The sequence below is a fragment of the Antennarius striatus genome, chromosome 20 (assembly GCF_040054535.1).
Source record: "Antennarius striatus isolate MH-2024 chromosome 20, ASM4005453v1, whole genome shotgun sequence".
Taxonomy (NCBI): Eukaryota; Metazoa; Chordata; class Actinopteri; order Lophiiformes; family Antennariidae; genus Antennarius; species Antennarius striatus.
This window is the reverse complement of record NC_090795.1, coordinates 18474202-18490412: the sequence shown is the minus strand read 5'-3', so window position 1 is coordinate 18490412 and position 16211 is coordinate 18474202. Positions and strand designations below refer to the sequence as shown.

The window sequence follows — 16211 nt, the reverse complement described above, 5'->3', positions numbered from 1 at the left end:
ATCGACAAAGAGAAATCGTGGAAAATACTGGAGCCAGTCTAACGCAAACTAATGAAACGTGGGGTTTTACCTATATAACCAAGTTTTTCTCTTGTATCCTCCTGTGTGTGTGTGTGTGTGTGTGTGTGTGTGTGTGTGTGTGTGTGTGTGTGTGTGTGTGTGTGTGTGTGTGTGTGTGTGTGTACACGCAGCTCTCCGATCACTGAGAAGAGCGAAAGCTGCTTTCATTCATCAAAAACAGACAATTGTTCTGAATCAGTAGTTAAAGGACATTAAACTCATTTTATGTGACATTTATTGTTAATAATTATGAAAAATAGAAGTAACATTTTTTTTAAATGTCTGACATCATCCTGTGGTCAGCAAACCTTAAAATCTGCTGCAGCAGCTTCCTGTATCCAGGGGTTACATGGGGTCATAGGTCATCAGCGACACCAGTCAGGGCAGCCATTAGAACACAATACGATCAATGATAAACCTGATAAAGCATGGTTACCTGTGAGGTGAATGGAGGTAGACACAGAGATAGGAACCTATCTTTATTCAGAATACCTCCTGGAAAGACTGGAGAGCAATGGAGAGCAGGATAAACAGGGTCAGAATGACCATAGATCAAGAATCTGTCGTGAACACTTTACCCCGGATGATTTCCAAAGAGATTTGAAGGTAAGATCATTTTCAGTCAACCCATAGTATTTATTCTGGATTCACAAGGTTTAGTGGATGATTAATCCATGTCTGGAGCTACTGGAGGTGTTGTATGAATGTTTTAATGACCAGATTATCACCGGATTATGGCGCTCGTGAAAAGTGAACAGTATCAAAAGTGACAGACGGGTGATTTTACTGAGAAGATCTGTGACACTAAATAAAACACACATGCAGAATGTCAGGCCCTGGTCCTCAGACATTAGTAAAGACACATTAATATAAACTACAGTTGTTATCAACTCCACACAGTCCACCAGTAACGAATGGCCGCTAGCTCAATGCTAACAAAATATGAAAAATCTGATTGACGAGCTAGTGTGTTAGCATCGGTAGTGATGAACTTTTCCATCCACACAGTAAACCCATACAGGACATTATAACGAGTCGGTATCTGTGTCAGAAAGATTCAGGTGAACACACCTGGGAGGAGTCGCTGGGTGTCCAAACTCTGTTGGAAGTGACTCCAGATAGAGGGAAACCATGTGACAAAGGTCCTACGTCTGTTACCAGAGGTCATAAACAGTAAAAACATTATTCAATATGTTTGTAGAATAATTTATTAATGTACTTTAAAAAAAAAAAAAATTAAACAATGGAAAATGCAGGTGGTTGGATCTTCCAACACATCACTGACAGACATGTCTTTTGCTCAGGCATCATCATGAACACCTTCCTGTAGCAGAAAATAATGTACTGCCCCCTGCAGGACTTCAGTTGTATATAAACTAGAAATTACACACATGAAATTACATTTACAAATTAAATTAAAACAACTCAGCGTTTGTCAGAATGGAGATGTGAAGAGCTTCGTGTGAAGTTGTCTTCTGTCGTCTCTACAGTCCAGCTGAGTTTGTGTCACAGGATTACACAGGTGATGAAAACACACACCTGGCCTGTTTAAATCATGTTAATAGGCTATCCCATAATTGTTTTAGATATTGATTTATTTATTATTTATTGTAAGAGCTGTCATCTGTGTAATTCAGGGTAATTCTAGTGACCCAGGTATATTATACAGTTAACGTGCATTGCCCAGGTAGTAACTCAGTACCACCAAAAGGGGGGGCTGTGGTTTGTGGGAACCTGCTGTCGTGAGAAACCCCTGCAGACAGGACTCAAACCCCACAATGCAGTGCTGCCAAGAAATGACGTAAATGTTTCAGGGGCATTTAAGAGATACACAAGATAAAGATCATGTTGAGGGGCAATTAAGATTACACCCCCCCCCCCGTCATGATGAAGCCCCTGAGATGGATTTTGTTCCATTCATTAATTTTCTTGGAGACCAGACAACTATAACCGTCTCACCTTCAGCTGCTTTTTCAACTTTGTGGGTCACGGGGGTTGGAGCCCATCCCCGGTACGGGTGAGGAGAGGTGGGGTACACTCCAGACGTGTCGCCAGTGCATCACGAAGGAACTTAAAAGACATACAACACACACACACACACACACACACACACACACACACACACACACTCACACACACACACACACACACACACACACACACACACACTCACACACACACACACACACACACACACAAACACACACACACACACACACACACACACACACTCACACACACACACACACACACACACACACACACACACACACACACACACACACACTCACTCACTAGAGTAAATCACTGTTGGTTTGGGTGTGTTCATGGGGTCAGGTGACTATCACAGACGTAAAAAACGTTTTTAGACCTCTGTAGTGAAACACTTAACCCAGATCACTCTTGTTTGAATAAATCTTTCCAAAGCCTTTGTACATAACTGACGTCTGTTCATAGTAAGCTGACAGAGATCACCGTAAACACTTTGGTAATAACTAATAAGTAGAAACTCAAACATTTTTGGTGGATTGTCTCTTGTGTCCTCTCCTCTGTTAATGTCTCTGTCTTTCAGATCAATCACACCACAATGAGTCTTTGCTGCTTGGGAAATTTTTCCCTCTGCTGCCGTCCTCAGGCTACAATGTCACCCTTATATACAAGCACAGTGGTACCTCTACTTATGAATGTCTCTACTTACGAAATGTTCTACCTACGAAACGCCTCAACAGGAAAATATTACCTCTAGTTACAAAAGAAATTTCGACTTACTAAAGGTAAAAATACAGTATGGGCTGATCCTCACAGCTCCCACAGGTTCCTGAACGCAACATTCAAATAGCTGCTCTTCCATTGGCCACTACATAGCATCCTGGTATCCCATTGGCTAAGAGGGACCTCCTCTTAGCCAATGAGGAGGTCCTTTATTGGCTAGGGACGCTGCATAGGTGTTTATACAGTGTCCTCGTCATGCGGCCCCCGACCCATGAGGTGTTCTGATAGTTTTATGTAAATATTAGTTCTGTCAGGCGATTAAAAAAATTAATCTAATTAATTACAGGATTTGTAATTAATTAATCTAATTAATTTCATTTTAATCTCATACCTGCTAAAGGCCCCAAATAAATAATGTGAATTCTAGGACATTACAAAATTGTAGTTCATGACTAATCAATAGAATACACCAAGAAGAGAAGATTGAAATCCACATTTTTATTGGTTAAGTGTGTTTTATTAATGAAATTCTAAAGAAAAAAGGCCAAACACATCAGAAAACCAATGAGGCCAGGTGTATTTCTGAAAAATGTAATACGAATACAGTTAAATAAAATAAATACAATTCAGAAATAAAATAATCTGAGTCTCAAACAGGCACAGAAGCAGACTCTCAATCAGAATGAATACTAAAGCTGACTCAATACAGCAATTCACCATGAATAGTAGAACATGTCTCTAGATAAGGAAACTAAATAGTAAGATGTCAACAGGCTTTTCCTTTAAAGGGTGAGATAACGTTCAACTCTGTGTCCTTCACGTGTTTTACATTTAAATGATACGTTAGTCTGGAGCTGCTTCAGTGATACGAAGATTCTCTTTACAAAAGGTACAAATAACAATAACAACAATAATAACAATAACAACAACAACAACAACAATAATAACAACAACAACAATAATAATAATAATAACAATAACAACAACAATAACAACAACAATAACAACAACAACAACAACAACAACAACAACAACAACAATAATAATAATAATAATAACAATAACAATAACAATAACAATAACAATAATAATAATAATAATAATAATAATAATAATAATAATAATGGATTAGATTTCTATAACGCTTTTCTGGACCCTCAAAGACTCTTTCCATCGAATCCATTATTCATCCACTCCTCCTTCATACCTGGTGGTGGTAACTACGTGTGTAGCCACATCTGCCCTGGGGCAGACTGACGGAGGGTCTACGGGGCAGAATCACTGCGTTTTTGTTGATAGTCCGTCTTTATTCTCTTTAGAAATAAACTTTCCTCCCAAAGGTCTCAGTGGTCTTGGCTCGCTCTCCTGTGTCGCGTCCATCTCTGTTGTCAGTCTTCCTGCTTCTGACTAGTGGGGCAGGTAGGAAGTGACGTCACTGCAGCCTACGGGTCCCTCAATGGGACAAATTTAAAATGCTTGGGCACTGACTAGCCACTCGCAATTAATTGCGTTAATTTTTATAGCGCGTTAATTTGCAGCGTAAATAATTAATATGATCAACGCGTTAAACTGACAGCCCTAATAAATACATTAACTTTTAGAGTATTCACTATGGACCCCAAGAAAGTGACGGAGAAAAGAGGAAAAGAAAAGACAAAGAAAAGAGTTTTTTTGTCCGTACAAACAAATCAAGAGATGATAGAAAAGCCTGAAAAAGGGATGCGTTTGGTTGATCTCTCCAAAGAATATGGCCGTAATGCATCTACAATCACCACGTTATTAAAACTAAAGGAAGTTTAAGGAGTATAAGGCGTCGCGTGGGTGGTTGGAGAAGTTCAGAAGGAGGACTGGAATTCACTCTGTTGTTCATGGGGGGGCAAGAGGGCATGAACCAAAGAGGGCAAAAAACAATGAGGACAGCAGTTAAAGGTAAATGACCATCATTATTATTCTTTACTCTATTCTTTGTTTTTTACATTATGCACAACTCTCATTTATTGTGTAATAATCTAGTTGTAACATGTATTTGTTACATGTTTTGATTAATTTTTATGCTTTATAAAACATTTATGTCGGAATTTTTCAAGGGCTTGGAACGGATTGGGACATTTTCATGGAAAATATGTTTCTACTTACAAAATTTCTTCCAGAGCCAAATAATTTGGTAAGTAGAGGTACCGCTGTATTTGTATTTTGATCATATAAAGACTTTTATGTCCTCAAACAAAGAAAAGCAAACAAACACAGTGTGGTATTCTTACTTTTATTATTTCTATAATTGAACACAGTAATGTCCTCTAAACTCACACGTAGAATATATTGTGCAAAGCCAAATAAGCACCAAAACATCACAACAGGGACAAAGTCAAGTTGTTTTTTCACAGAATGTTTAAAATACCAGCGAGCAGTTGTTGAGAATTCCAAGCTATAATAAAGAAGCGTACAGACAGCAAATGTCAAACGATCAGATCCATCTGGGATCAGCAAAGCGCCTCACAAGCCTCTGGAAAGACTCAGGTCTGTCAGCGATAAACACGCAATTAAATCTGTTCCTGGAAAATAACTTTCAGGAAAATTATGAATGATCATGAAAATCACAGAAAAATGTGTAAAACTAACAAAACTTGATTTCAATACATCAGATTAGAATTGAACATTAATTTAGCATTAAGTGGCTTCACTCTGAACGCTCTCAGTGAGCACTCAGTTGTAACACTGTGTGTGGAACACCTGTCTAATAAGTCTGAGTTAAATATACTGGACAGTCTGAGCACAAGTTGTCACGACTGGCTCACCATCAGCTGCTACTGATGTGTGAGAAATAGAAATCCCCAGGCTGAGTGTCTACCCACAATTCACCTGCACACCTCAGTCCGCGTTAGGCTACCTTACGTTTCTGTGGCTAAGCAATAACTTTAAACAATCATTTTCAATATCATGTCATTTTGTTCACATTGAATGTTTTTTACTAGACGTGATAAACGTTCCCTGACGGTGAATGAAGGAGGATGATTGACCTTCAGCTACAAGGGAGAGGAAAAATAAAGTTACTTTATTAGTCCGTTCTGAGAAGGGAAGGTGTTAATAAATTATTCAGCAGGTCATGCTTGTCCAGTCCTAATTTAATTTTAGGTCAATTAAATATTTTTATGGTCTCTAAATGACTTTTATTTTTTTGACAAAACTTGATTATTGATAAGTCAGCAAACAGTGTTGATGACTTGGAGCATCAGAAGTGTTGTGTTACCACACAAGAACATTATCCACGTTATCCATAATGTTTGCTGTGTTAATGGACTAATGATGTCAATCACTGCATCTCAGCTTCAGGCCTCCGGTTCTCTACTGGAAACCAGGACATTACTCAGCACAGCAGCATTTTAATGTCAAGAAAACAAACAAAGAAAACAAAATATATTTGTATTTAAAAAAAATTCACATTAAAAACCATTCGTTTTTGCTTGACCCTTGTATTACTACAGCGTTTATGATGAATATGTGTAGAATCACTTGTTCTCCTACACGTTGGCCCCTGCAGCAATGTTTATGCACAGCACAAATTCAAATAATAAATAAAAAAATCAGTCTAATTTAGACATATCAGACATTTTCATACATTACAAAAGTTGAGAAGAAATACATACGTAGGTTTGTGGTAACATTTTATCTAAGTCTGCACAAACAATAACACAATGAAAATATAGCATTCTGTAGTTTAAACACACGTCAGCCAATCATTATAATTCAGATCAAATGTAAACAGAATGCATGAAAGAGCTTATAGTGGTAATAAGAACAAGACATATAGGGTTTATACTCCAGTATTGAGGCATGTATGATCATATATGTAGCAGCTTCACATGCATCCAGTTATTACTGCTGAGCTCTGGACCAACAGAACAGAACGTGTGCAAACGTTCAGCCTATCAGGAGCATCAGCTGTACGTGTGACCTGTCAGCAGGTCTGAACCTGAACCCACTGCTGTGTGACAGAAACGACGTCATCGCAGTGTAGAAAACTAATATATTTAGAACCATTCTCACAAACATGTCAACAGTTTCTGAGCTGATTAGTGAAATATTTATTCTCTTATATTGTTCTGTTCTGTCTCTCCAGCTCCACCTCAAGTATCAATCTGAGAACAAAGTGTAGTATTAAATACAATGAGCACACACTGTACATAGAGTTACACCAGATATGCTTTCAGGTTTAACGGCGATAAGCTAGACACACTGAATTGGCTTTCCAACATTTAAGAATGTCAGTATAAAACCTAAAATATCCCGTCTACAAATAATCAAATATGGTAATCATTTCATTTCATCTATATGCAAGAGTCAAATATCATACTTTGTTTATGTGAAGGAGCAGAATAAAATGATTTTCTGTGTAAAAATGCATAAAGTTTCTAGTTAATTAGTTTGTTTCCTTGCTAAGTCTTAGCAGGAAAATACTTTCAAGGTCATCATTGCAGGCAGCTCGGTGAAGGTTTCACATATACTTCATCTCACGAGGATGTGTCCCTTTGAGCACACACACCACCACATCAACACCTCTACACCCACATTCAGAGGGCATCTCTACCAAGGTTCACACAATCAATACACAACCACATGTTCAAATGTTTCAGACTTGTTTCCAACTCCTTCCTCTATTCCAGGGATCAGGTGTTCACATCTGTCCAGAGAACAAAAGCCTGATGCAATAGAATCAGATAAAAATATGTAATTTATTTAGATCTTTCATTACAACTTAACAGGTTCATAATAATAGCAAAGTAGTTAAACTCCTGTAATTCACATAGTGTTCAAACTCACCTGTGAATATACGTTCGTAGCATTGCTTTTTGGATTTGGGTTTTGTTGTGTCATCAGTGAGGAGAGCAATGGAGTAAAATGCTGATGAGCCGAAGGGTACAGCTGGTGTTTACGTGTCTGCTGTAGACTCATGGCTGTAGTAACACCACTGACATGAACATGGAGTGTGATTCTAACTCATAGTGTCAGATCCTGACAGACTGTTTTTACAGGAATTTGTTGGTTTAGATTTACTGAGCAATCATTTCATCAAACGATGCTCATGTCGTGGGGGAACATTATGGTTCAGGTGTTCAGCGTATATAAGAGTAGGGAGTGAAGACTTTGAGGGTCAGAATTCAGATGGCTGGGGATGGTAGAAGCTAAGTTGTCTGAATGGACACTGTTGGCACCCAAACTGTCCAGCAGAAGTGTTCTGATAGCAAACACCATAGTTGCATCATTCCTGCGACATCATTTTAGTGTCATACATGTGTCATGAAGCAGGTGCGGCAAATCCTGGTGAACATCTGGTGTAGTTCACCAGTCTAGTAGAGACTGTCGGCCCTGTAACAAACACCCTGTGGTGAAGGGGGCCCAAGGACTTCACATGCATTCTGTAGGGCAAGGTTAAGATTCTAGTAGGGTTCTGCTGAACTGCTCCTCAAGAAGCTGGGTCAGCCTGGGCTGGGAAACGGGTATTTTTTATGATCCGAAGCTAACCCGACCAGACAAACAGATTTCTACACCTGGACGAGGTTAGACTTGGGAAGTCAGCTTGAAAAATAACTTCTCCGACACCACATTTCCATATTTTTATATAAGGTTGTTGAGGCTGGCATCACTTAACTGGGCCTTCTTAAGCCATCATTGGAAACACCAACACGCCAACTTTACATACGATGGTGGAGTCCTTATGGCAGTCCCTGTTTTGTTTCTGAGAGTATTTCCTTCATTTCATATTGTTGCTGATCATTGAAATGAAGACTAGGTGCACGTTTCCCCTTCCTGACCATTCTTCTAGATGTTTAGGGTAGAAGGAGCTGCTTTCCAGTTGTGTGAAGGTGAAGAAGCTTCCTGTAGAAGCTTTCTGTTGAGAAACCAATGGCTGACATGTTTGGGTCAGAGAGACCTTTAGGCTGACGCATCTGGATGATCAGGCAAAATTTATTAAGAGGCTCTGGTGATGATGGCAGAACACTGGGCTGTGATGGATCACTCTGTGGTAAGTGGTGAACAGATCACCCTGCGTAGTTACTGCTGGTTGTGAAGACTGTGGTGTTTTTGTCAGCTGTCAGTTACCTTCAGTACCTACAAGCTGAAAACAACCAGCTGGAATAGCAGCAACTTATTCTGTAGGAGGACACGCTCACCAGGACACTAGCAGTCAGTTCACTACAACCTTTGTACGGAAATGTTAAATTGACTGTGTTACAACGCCTAAGTCCAACTGCTATAAAACAGAAAGGCCGAGGCAACGACTAGATAAGTCTGGTGTCTGTATAATTCTAAATAATTCTCTAGTAGACGAGGGATATTCCAGAAAATTACTGTATTACACCAAAATAACAACCTGTTTCCCACCGTAGGGTTATTTCTGATACCCACACTGATCAGAAATGCTCATCCCATTCATACAATGACCAATGACCAGGGTTTAAAATACTAACTTCATTTTTTAGTCAAACATTTGGTTTCAGCATAAAGTGTTTGTTGGCACAGGCTTGGATGCAATGAAATATAAAATAGTGTATTCCAGCTGTGGGTATTGATTCAGTATTGATAAATGATTATTGATTATATGGACATGTCAGAGCTGTGTGTATGAGACCTTGTTTGTTAACTATCCACTTTATGGTCGTTGCTAAATGTGGCAGCAAATCTTCTCATCGTCTTGCTGGTTTTGGCCAAAGCGTTACAGAAGCGAGGAGTAAAGGTAATGTCACAACATGGAACAAACAAATGCAACAATGCATGAGAGTTAAACCAGAGTAACACTGACAACAGGTTCCTGTATGACGCCGTCTCCGGACTGTTCTTCAGTCACTCTTGGTGAACACGCCTGCCTCCCAGCGCAGAGCCATCGCACTCTTACGAGGTCCACCTGAATAGACCTCTGGAAACTGAGAGAGACAGCTAATTGGTAAAACCTTCCACAAACATCACTCCACCTCCTTCATTTTAATATCTGGGTTGTTGATAGAGGTGGGAAAATCATTATCACTGCACAGAAGTGTTAATTAAATGTTTTGAACGTGAGCTTACCCTGTTACAGGATAGAGATGAGCGATCCATCCTGTTAGCTGCTTTCATTGGGGATGAGGGTGACGACTTGCACTTCGCTGGTACATCAACTACAGTCAGAAATCAGCATTAGATCAGATATAGACGTGAGGCAGCATGCAACGGTTTATAGTCAGCATCATGACATACCTGAAGTACTAAACTGCAAGGTTTCCATGGGATTTGATGACATTCTGTCTTTATGGAATCGGTCTGTTCCGTACAGAATCACCCTCTCTTTCTTCAGTTCTTCTTCCCTCTGCTTCACAATTTTAATCTCTTCGTCCACCAGTGAAATTGTGCTTCTTGAACGCAGCTTAAAAAAGGGGTTGTTGAGGAACATTTTTTCCTGGGGTTGCTCACAGACGTTGCTGAGAGAGAACTCTGAGGCACTGCGTGTCATCATGCTGGACGTCTCTAGAACGACGGAGTTGTCAGAGTGCTGTTCTGTTGGGGGGGCAGCCATGTCGTCTTTGTCACGCCTGGGAGGGGAGTCAAATTCATCGCTAGGTTCCAGGATGGTGACACTGTTTGTTAATATTTCATACTTCCGTGGTTCCTTCGTGGGTGAGGAGGTGATGATGAAGGATGGGGTGAGTGGTGCACTAATGGATCTGGGCACACTTTGTGATGGAGCACAATCAGTTGATTTTGCCATCCTGGACAGGTCCCCCCGTCTCCTAACTTTGTCCTTCCCGTCCACTGAAGAGCAGATGTCTCTCTCACCTGGACTGTTTGGGTCTTCATAGGCAGATCTGTAGCTGGAGTCATCATAGCTGGAGTTCCCTAAGTAAGGGAAATCACACTCTTTTTTCTGGCTCCTTTCGATATTGCGGACAGGAGTGTACATGACACACGATCTGTAGCTGCCATGGAAGCTGGATGACTTGGTCATAGGTAAGGAAATCTTGCTCATTGTTTGCTCCTCCAGTTCTCTCCACTGCTTGCGAGCCAGCTGGAAGTCCACATGTTCTGTGCTCACATTTTTACTCCTGGTCTCCTGTATCACACAGAAGTCTTTTGGGAGCTTTTTATTTGAATCAGAATTGATGTTCTGTTTGTGGGGGCTGTGCTTATGGTTCACCTCGCTTTCATTTAGACTTCCATTTTCAGATAATTCGGACGAGCCTTGGCTTACATGATTATGTTTAACTTCTTGGGAGGGAGCGGTAGATAAAATGATATCTTCACTTTGTTCCAGATCTTCTTGTGGAACTTCAAAACTGAACTCTTTAAAGCTGTTGTCTTGTTTGTCAAAGTCTGGCACGTCAACTTTCTGCACAAAGAGCTCCTGGGCACTCAGATGAAGACTGTCTAAATATGAGTCATCATCTTCTTTATTTATAGAAGAGGAGAATATTGCTCTCCATTTCTCATCTGTCTCACTATCTGAGGAAGCCGCTGCCACCTCATAAGCCAGGCACTCGTCCATTTCATCAGGATCGAGGTCATGGCCGGACTCATTTGACACATCTCCTTTAGTGTGCAGGTCTAACACTGAATCCTCTGTACTGGGGGGCTCAAATAAAATGACATGGACCTCTGGGTTTTCCTCTGTATCCACTGCAAGATGTTGATAGTCATCATCTTCAGGATTAGGCTCACCGGCCATGAAGTCAAACTCTGTCTCAGGATATAACTTGACCTCATGGTGTTGCTCTGACTCAGGGTACTGTTCTGACTCAGTGTATTGCTCCAGCTCAAGGTCACTCTTTGGTTGAAGGTATTGCTCTGTTTCAGGCTCAGGTTCGGGTTCAGGGTACGCATCAGCTTCAGGCTGTTCTGATTGGGAGATTGGTTCTTGCTGAGGATCTAGTTGTGATGTGTCGTTCTCTTCACAAAGGGCCTCACTCTCACAAACACAGTCAGCGCTGAACAGTGTGTTGGATGCAGATGAAGTGGTTGACTCATTTCTGTTGAGCACTTTATCCCCTGCTTCCAACGTTAAAGCTTCTTCATGATCATGAGACGGGATTTCAGTGCAAATGCTGCTCTCAGAGGACTCGGACTCGTCAAACTTCATTTTGTCAGTTGGCAGGTTGTCCAATAGAAAAGTGTTTTCCACCAGAGAGTCTGACGTGTCCGTCAGTGTACAAAGTTCCTTATCATCTGCACTTAAATCCTCCCCCCTCTCTGATGAATCAGCCACCGCAACCTCCCCTTCACAGTCCATTGGCAGGTCTGATTGTTCAGTGGTTTCCATGGCGACAGAGGGATCGTGAATCTCAGTTGTGCTGCAACCTTTGCTGAGTTCTTTTCTTTCTACTTCTCCATCCAGTAAGGTGGCTCTCTGAGAAAAGAGAAGGAGAATGTCGTTGTGTGAGAGGATTAGTTTGTGTCTTTGCTGATGTGTATTGTTGAGATGGGGGTGTCTGAGTGAGTCCATATCCGTGTCATCACAGAATCATTTCTTCATGTTGGCGTGTTTGCAGCCTCCTCAGTCCTGTCTAGATGTGGATTGGGGGGAGTTTATAACGGTGATGGTGGATTGTGAGGACGTGTGTGTCTGTGGGGGTGTCTCCTTAGTGGGTTATATGGAAAACATGAGGAAAACAGAGTGGAGCAACTGCGTTAGATGCCATTATATCTGTTGCTATGCAGGGCTGTGTCTGCCTTCTCAAGTCTGCAAGAGGTTAAAATGACTTGCTGAGCCCCATTATCCCTGTAGTCACAATTACACACAGCCCTTAAGCTGCCTACCCCCTGAGCACAGTGGGGTAGGCAAATCCATATAGCAAGACCTAAATATAATGAACAGAATTTTTTTTTCTCCTGAAATCATGTTAAGTTGTCCTCTTTTGTAGCATTGCCCATCTCTCCAAAATATAAATAGTAGGAATGAGTTTGTTGATGTTATATAAGTGTTGCTGCTTTGACTCTTTCCTTCCTAATCCCACATGGAGGTGTGGAATTTAGGGATCAAATCACCTAACCTTAGCGATAAAAGCACTGACTCTATCTGGCGCCTCTCTCTCTCTCTCTCTCTCTCTCTCTCTCTCTCTCTCTCTCTCTCTCTCTCTCTCTCTCCTCTCTCTCTCTCTCTCTCTCTCTCCTCCTCTCCTCTCGATCTCTCTCTCTCTCTCTCTCTCCTCTCTCTCCGTCTCTCTCTCCTCTCTCTCTCCTCTCTCTTCCTCTCTCCTCTCTCCTCTCTCTCTCCTCTCTCTCTCTCTCTCTCTCTCTCTCTCTCTCTCTCTCTCTCTCTCTCTCTCTCTCTCTCTCTCTCTCTCTCTCACCCTGTTGTCCTTATCATCATTTTATTTCTTTTCCACCCAACCAGTCAAGGCAGATGACCACCCTCCAGAGTCTGGGTCCTGTCCAGACTTTCTTCCTCAACGAGGGAGTTTTATTTCCCTGGAGCTGTGCTCTGGAGGGTTCAGTTGGGTTTTTCTGTCTGTTAAAGTGCTTTGAAATGTCTGTTGCCATGATTAAGTGCTTTATAAATAAAACTTGGTTGACTGATTGATTGACTGATTAATATTTCTTATTGCTCTGCAGGAAGATCCTGACTACAGTCGTGGTAGAAGGAAGATGTGTGTGCAGTCAAATCCTGATGGCATGCATGGTGTTTGCCTGTTGTAACACAAATATGATTGGCCCAAACAGGGGCATTCCTGGAAATGTCCCAATTTCCCCCCAATGAAATAAGACTTTCATAAAACTATACAACACTTACTGGTCTTACACCAGGAGCCAGTGTGACTAAGCCACGGTGGCTCCTTGTAAAAGAGTTGATAAAGCCACAAAAAGCCACATTCTGTGTCCAAGACAGCGGTGCAGCGCGGATGATCAACGCTTGTCGCGGGGTGGCATGGGGGGGTACCCCCCACAGGGGGGTGCTGGAGGTTCTCCCCTGGAAAATGTTTTAGAAAATGTGGTTGTTTTCCTGCGTTCTGAGGACAACATCTTGTGTTCAGTTTCCCTCCAAAAACCCCCTAAAGCCAGCAGCTGAAGCTGAACTCTCTTTATTTCTGTCCTACTTGATGCAGGAATGAATGTGAGATTCAACCATTGAAAACTTCATTCACTCTGAAGATACAGTCAGACTAAATATTACTCAGTGTTTACTGGTAGTTTACTGAGACTAGAAGACATTTGAACTTTGACCACCACCAACACCATTGGTATGACAGAGTTTAGTTTAGTTTATTTATTTAATTCAATAACATTTTTCATTTCAATCTAAAAAGACATATAAAACATCAAGTGAGGTGAAAACACATTGACATCATCGCTGGTTATTCCTGCTGGTCAGAGGGAACTAAAGTCTAAGACTACAAAGAAGTATTGATAATATCTTTCATTGACCTTCTGATCGGTCTGTCTCCCCCCCCCTCAGCATTCACCATTTTTTTATTAATGAGGACTTTAACACAAACTCTACTAGAAAACACTGGATTCTTTTGATCGATGGTCCTCTCCTTGTCTTACACCAATTCGCGGGTTTAACTTGTAAAAATAGAATCTTTTTGATTTTCATTGGACGAGAGGAGGTCATGACCGGAGTACATATTTAGTGATCGGGAGCATTCGGGTCACTTCGGCTATTTCCATCGGCTGCTATTTCCATCGGCGCATGCGGATGGACATAGCGGCACTAGCAAGAGAAAAAGTTTGTTATCGCTCGGGGATTTTCGCGAGTCCAAAAAAGTTGTACATTTTAGCCTTTTTTTCCTATTTTTCCTAAAAATAAGAACGCCACTGTGGCTACACAGGCTAAAAACCTTGTAGCCAATCTGGAATTTACTCGCCTATGGCGACGTGGTGAATGGCTAGTGCAAGCCCAGACTTAATACATCATTATTATGAGTTTTAATTGATTGGGGACTGTGTTTTATGAATGTAAAACTTACCAGTAAACATAGATTTTAGCAATGATACTAAAAATGTTAAGCTTTCACAACAAATTATGTGGAGATCAGGAACAATTGGATGGATTGTTAAAGAATAGTTCTGACATTGAAGTGACTGGTGTTGAAGACTGTCTGGAAGACACAATTCCATTTGCCTGATTTGTGGGGATAAGTAGCAACGCTGATGATGGTAATGACACGATACTTCTAATAACTAGTTGTGACTATCTGTCTCCATGCCTGTGACAGCAGCAGCAGCCACACCGGCTGAGGGAACATGGGTGAAATCATGTATAGGGCAGCATTTCAAGATGGTAGACAGGGAGTAAAGAGTTAATAGATCAGAAAATGAGTCAAGTTAAAACAGTTTGAAAACCACAGTTCCTCTATATTTACAGTACCCACAGACACGGGTATAGTCTGACCTTGCTTCTGACCTCTGTTGGCATATCAGTGAAACAATACGGGCTCTATTTTCCACCGAGCTCTACGTGCTGTGCATCAGTGCTGGTATCAGAGCCTCTGTCTGTGTAGGAACTCTATCATCTGGGCTGAGGTAAATCAAAAACAGAAAAAAAAGGGTAACCGGACTTGCTTAAGGTTTGTTGAAGACGTTTCATCTCTAATTGAAGAGGCTTCTTCAGTTCTGACTGACTAGTAGAGTCCAGCTACTTCTACCCCCGTTGGAGCCAAAAACAAAGGACCGGAACCATCAAAGCAATAGGTCTATAAGGACCCCCCCATTCTATTGGGTGTTGTCCAGCCCACTCTAATGTGAGCTGTTGCAGCTGCACTCAGGTATAAATGGTTGCTGCAGTTTCTGGGGATGGAGATCAACACTGAACTTCAACATATCTTAAGCAAGTCCGGAAGCCCTTTTTACCCCTTTTGGTTCTGTTTTGTCTTTGCTAATGTGAGACCAACACACTTGTCCAACCCAGACAACAACATTATAAATTTCCTGCCTAAATTAAGCCATCAATGACATCAGTTTATCCACACTTTTTCATCCACAAATGGGTAGTTATGCTCCTGTTTATGCCAGTAGAAATTGCCAACGACATTCAGATACACGCCTACATGGACATGTGCATGTGACAGACTGCCATGGTAACCATCATCAGGCATAGCACTTAATCACTGCTCATCTGTCATCTCTACATCCCCCTCACCACCTCCTCAGTACACGGTGTGAAAAGAGTCTGTGATTCAGAGAAGTGCTCCTGAAGTGTTCATGTTACTGTCGGAATTGTTCCCACTAAAAAGGATTACCTTGCAATAGATCTTCATGTTGAGCACATGATGAACATTTTGAAAGGTACCACATTTTATTATTTATTGAATCTTTTATTCAAAATGGATAAGTGATAAAAAATTAAGAAACAGCTGGAATATGTAACACACAATACAGTCTCATTTGCGTGTGTTCTTGCGTCTTTGACGCACATTTTTTGACACATCATCAAACAGCGTGCATCCCTTGGACGCAAGCTTTAAATGCTCTTCCAT

General features: G+C 41.2%; 1 protein-coding gene across 1 annotated transcript in view; it reads right to left on the bottom strand.

The window, feature by feature from the left end:
• Positions 1-11120: 11120 nt before the first annotated feature.
• The window catches only part of LOC137587925 (tropomyosin-like), a 39451-nt gene continuing 34360 nt past the window's right edge, over positions 11121-16211 (bottom strand). Inside the window, exons 5-6 of the mRNA XM_068304611.1 lie at positions 11239-12142; positions 11121-11128 (exon numbers count right to left, since the gene is read on the bottom strand). Coding sequence (XP_068160712.1) covers positions 11121-11128; positions 11239-12142 — 912 coding nt within the window. The remainder of the gene's footprint in view (positions 11129-11238; positions 12143-16211) is intronic.